The sequence below is a fragment of the Rhinopithecus bieti genome, unplaced genomic scaffold, assembly GCF_001698545.2.
Source record: "Rhinopithecus bieti isolate Rb0 unplaced genomic scaffold, ASM169854v2 scaffold_10351, whole genome shotgun sequence".
In the NCBI taxonomy this organism is placed as follows: Eukaryota; Metazoa; Chordata; class Mammalia; order Primates; family Cercopithecidae; genus Rhinopithecus; species Rhinopithecus bieti.
In genome coordinates, this window is record NW_016806805.1 from 433,031 (window position 1) to 438,169 (window position 5,139).

A 5,139-nucleotide genomic window follows, 5' to 3' on the forward strand; every position below is an offset into this window, starting at 1 on the left:
TCCCAGACATGATTAATTTTTATTGTAAATGATACACATTTGGATGGCATATTATGATTTCTAAAGTATTTCATATAGATTCTCCTTTTTGAGCTACATAGTATCCCTATGAGGTAGAAAACACCATGTTATTTATGTCCATTAAACTCTGAAGTCCAGAAACATTAAATGATTTATTCAAAGTCACACAGTGAGTGAATTGTGAAGTCCACACTAGAAATAATGCCCTCTAATTCTTAACCCACTGCTCTGTCCCAGGTGTGAAATTAATCTACCTGGGAAGGTGCCCCTGCTATAAAAGACAATAGGACACAGCTGTCCAGAATGTGGCATGCATTGTGGCCCTGGTCCAGTTGGGTGAACAGGGCCGTCCTGAGTTGTTTTCAATAAGCAAATATTCCTGACACTTCAATTATCCCAACCCAAACAATGAATACATTGTGCAAGAGGCTTCATAAATTTCATTCAGTTGGATGCAATGAGAATAATATAAGTCAAAGCTTTGTGTGTATTCCCTCAAAAAAAAAAAAGAAAGAAAGAAAGAAAGAAAGAAACCACCCAACAAAACAGAAATTGTTGTAAGGAAAACATCTAGGCTAGAAAAAAGAGGCAACACAGGCTCTGTGTTCATCTCTATCCCCGTATCTCTGCAGAGAAAGTGTCTTCAGTCAGGAACCCCAGTCTCTACAAGTCAAAGCAGGAATATCGGCCTTCTTACACTTGGACAACTCCAAAACTGTGTGATTGGTAAGATTTTTTTTTAACGTTCCTGTATTTGATGTCTTCTCCTCCTCATGTACACCCTCCTTGTCCACTTCCTCTACCGTACTGTCGTGAGCTGAATTGCATCCTCCTCTCCCCCGGCAAAAGATATTACTAAAATTCTAACCCCCAGTACCTCAGAATGTGGCCACGTTTGGTAACAGGGATGTTAAAAAAGTAATCAAGTTAAACTAGGGGTGTTACAATAGGCCCTAAGCCAATATGACTCGTGTACTGTGAAAAGAGAAAATTTGGACACAGAGACGGACACATAGAGGGAAGACATGCATAGAGACATGGAGAACACACCCATCAACCAACCAAGGAATGCCTGAGGCTACTGGGAGCTCAGGGAGCCCCGGAACAGATCCTTCCCTGGAGCTTTCAGAGGGAGCATGGTCTTGTGGACACCTTGATCTCGGACTTCCGGGCTCCAAAACAGTGAGCTAATAAACTTCTGTTGTTCTAAGCCACCCAATTTGTGGTACTTTGTTTACAGTAGCCCCTAGGAAATTAATACACCCACTAAATGTATGCACATATATATCAAAGATATAGCCAGGAAAATGGTAGTTATTTTCTTGGCAAAACTCAAGGTTTCATACAAAAATATCCAAAGAAAGTGCTGGAAAAGGTTTATATAGATTACACATTGATCCTTTTTTCTAACTCTGCAGAACAGGAGTGGATTAGGCTTTGTGACAATATCTGATGTGTTGGTACCAGAATTAATTATGATGCATTTGGTTCCAAGTAATAGTATATCCATATTAAGACGGTTTAAACAATGAAAGCAACATCTTGGCTCCCATACCTGAAAATGTAGATGTACTCTGGGATTTAAGCATGATTTTATCAAGGCTCTAGATTCCTTTCTCTGTAATTCTCTTCGTCTTGCCTCTTTTGTGTGTTGATTCCATCCTCAGGCTGGTTTCCCTCATGGTAGCAAAATCATTGCAGTGGTTCCGGCATGCATGTCTGACTCCAACACTTCCCGGAGAAAGAATGCCTTTATGCCCTAGATTCTTCAGCAACAGTCCCAGATGTGGTGCTGATTATTCCGTTCCTAACCAGTCCTAGGGGAAAGCCAACCACTGACTGGCTATGCTTCACTTGTGTGGTCCAATCACTGTGGCAAGACGCTTGAATTTTCCTAATGGCTTGGACCATTCTGGGCCTCCTGCTGGAGGCAGGGATGAGTGACCAGATATCCAGGGCAACCTTGAATGGAAGATGATCAAAATGAACACTGAGGAAGCACCACAATGTCCAGTCCAGAACTAAACCCTCTGCATATTGCAAAGTCTAATCTTGTCAAGACCTGATTGTTAGAACATTAGCTTGAGCTAGACTCACCTGCTTAAATGTGGAATCTAGAATATGAAGATTTCATTTCATATCTGAGAAGGGCCTATAAGTTGAGGAGGTGAGATTATATTTATTTTACTTATCAGGCACTGTTCCAGTTACTATGGCTACATAAGAAGTCATCTCAAAATGTAGCATCTTAGAACAACAATCATTATTTATTATCTCTCCAGGTTTCTGTGGATCAGGAATTCAGGTTGAGAGTAACTGGGCAGATGTAGCTCAGGTTCTCTCTGGTGGTTGCAGTCATTAGGTGGCTGTGGCTAGGGTCATATCAAAGGTATCATCACTAAATGTATACACATTTATACCCAAGGTGACACTTCACTGGGGACTTCAACAGCTGAGGCTTCTTGGACTTCTCTATTCCTACATTGTCTCTTCATGTGATCTCTGAAGCATGGTGGCTTCAGGAATAGGACTCCCAAGGGTGTGTGTGTGTGTGTGTGTGTGTTTTATCTATCTCGGGTATCTCTCTCTACACACACACACACACACACACACAGAGAAAGAGAGAGAGAGAGAGAGACAAAAGCAGGCGAGTCCTTATCAGCTTACATGACCTAGCCGTAGAAACCAGCAGCTTCACTTCTGCAACAAACTGTGCATCAGGGAAGTCACAAAGTCCCTCTGGGTCCAAGGGGAGAGGAAACAGACTCCACCCAGAATACAGAGTGGTAAGGTTCTAGCAGAGCACATGGGACCAGAAAATTACTGTGTCCCCATATGAAAAATACGGTCAGCCACACACGCTTATAGCATTTATATACCATAGACTGTTCCAAGTGTGTTACAACTACAAACTCATTTAATGGAATAGGGTACTAGACTTCCTTTTATAGATGGCAGATGCTGTGTGTGCCCCACCCACATCTTTTTGGTTCTCATCATTTCAGCACCTACCAGTTCATCTTCCAAATGCAGGATCTCGGCCCGAGAGCTTCCACTGGCCTCTGGAGTCTGGTGTGTTCTTGCACGCAGCAAGCCGGGTGTATTGGGGAATAGATTTCCTCTAGGAGCAGCTATCACCAAATAATTGGCAGGAGTTGGTGTATAAATGCCCTGGCTCCCTTGCCCTCTGGTGGCAGGATGGGATTTGATTCTGAGGCATGTGCTCTATGCTGGCTTCCACAGTCCCCCATGGGACAAGCTTCAGTGGTCCACAGTGGCAGCTTTCTTGACAATGCAACTCCATCATCTGCCTTTCTTTCCCTGTCTTCTTCCTACCACCACACTAGTGTTTCCTGTCACTCCCAAATAACCTACTTGGATCTGAACTTTTCTGGAGGAGCCCACACCAAGACTTTTAACTCGCCCAAGATCACTCAGTTAGGAATTTGAACCCAGATTATAATTGTAGGTAGCTTTGAGAGGCACTTTCTTAGCACCTATTAAGTGACATTAGAGAAAAGGCAGTGCTGAAGAGCCCAGGAAAAGGAGGTAAGATACCTCCAATCTAGACTTGGGATGTTCCAAAGTTACAGCCACCAAACACTTCTCGAGCTTATACTATGAGCCAGGCATTGGGCTACATGCTAGGGGAACTTGGCTCACTGATTCTGGGATGGACATAACAATTCTTGGCCAAATTCTCCCTCTTAGCTGTGATGAAAAATATCATAAAACTTTTAGATGAGAAAGCCCTGCTCTAGTATAAGATTCATTTTGCTAACACTGCTTCTGGGACTTCAGCATGGGCCGCTGGGATGGGGCTAGAATGAGCGTATTAGCTGGGGCTGCCATAACCAAATATCATCAACTGAGCAGCTTAAACAACCGAAATTTATTCTCTCACAGTTCTGGAGCCTGGGAAGTTCAAGGTCAAGGTGCTGGCCAGTTCAGTTTCTGCTGAGAGCTCTCTTCCTGGCTTTCAGGAATCTGTATCCTTTCTGTGTCCTCCCTTGATGGAGAGAGGTCTCCCTTCCTCTTTTTATAAGGACATTAATTGTGTTGTATAAGGGCCCCACCTTATGATCTCACTTAATCTTAATTAGCTCTGTATAGGCCCTTGCTACAAATACAGTCATATTGGGGGTTAAGACTTCAATATATGAATTCTGGGGGGACACAATTCAGTCCATAGCAGTCAGGTTCTAGTATAGTTTTCTGCAGGGGTTCACACCTGCAGAATAAGCTTTTAGCTTTATTTTATTTAGTTAGCAATCATTATCCACAGCAAATCGAGGGTGGAAGCACTTTTGACTACAAAAAATACTTCTAAAGTCTAAAGAGCATAAATATTGTGTGACTGGATGGGCCAGTGCCCTGTCTTAAGGAAGCCCTGCCAAAGGCCTCCCAGGGCAATTCATGCCGCTCCACTCATGGGAGGCTGCAGTCCAACATGTAAGTGCCTTCATTAAATCCTCTCCCACTTTTTCTCAAACTCAGGGTTTTTTTTTTGTTTTTTGATTTTTTCCTGAGAACATGCTGTCTCTTCATCTCTCTGAACTTCTAGGTAATATCTGTGTCATGAAAATAATCTAGATTAGAAGCGTGCGGCTTTGGCCAAATAGCTGAGTTTCACAGCAGCCAGCTCAGCCAGCCCAGTTTTGGGCTTTAAACAAGGAACTCCAGTTATTGAATCTAATCTTTCTCCCTTTTCTCTGTCTTCATAGGCAAATGGACAATCATCGATTTGTTGACAGAACACCTGTTAGGTGTAAGGCACAGTGCCATATGCTTTCCTTGGGGCTTGCCTTCAAGCAGCTAACAGAAATAAGAAGAAAAGAGGTGAAAAAGACTGTGATAAGGCCATAGTGGTGGATTGTGGATGTCCTGCCCTGTATCCACCTGAGTTTACTTGCGAGACAGCCTACACAGCATGCTGGCAACTTCCCCCTCACTGACTCAAATGTCAGTCTCCTTTGGCAACACCCTGACAGACACACCCAGGATCAATACTTTGTATCCTTCAATCCAATCAAGTTGCCACTCAGTATTAACCATCACACCTTCTAAGCCATCATCTCCTTCTAATCCTCCCATAACAATGGGTATAAGTTATGAAGG

At 43.1% G+C, this 5,139-nt stretch overlaps 1 protein-coding gene across 1 annotated transcript in view; it reads left to right on the forward strand.

The window, feature by feature from the left end:
• LOC108533152 (talanin) overlaps positions 1-4,840 on the forward strand; it is a gene marked incomplete at its 5' end in the record, with an annotated part of 17,254 nt that extends 12,414 nt beyond the window's left edge. Inside the window, 2 exon segments of the mRNA XM_083287445.1 lie at positions 682-747; positions 4,746-4,840. Coding sequence (XP_083143571.1) covers positions 682-747; positions 4,746-4,840 — 161 coding nt within the window.
• Between the last annotated feature and the right edge of the window lie 299 nt (positions 4,841-5,139).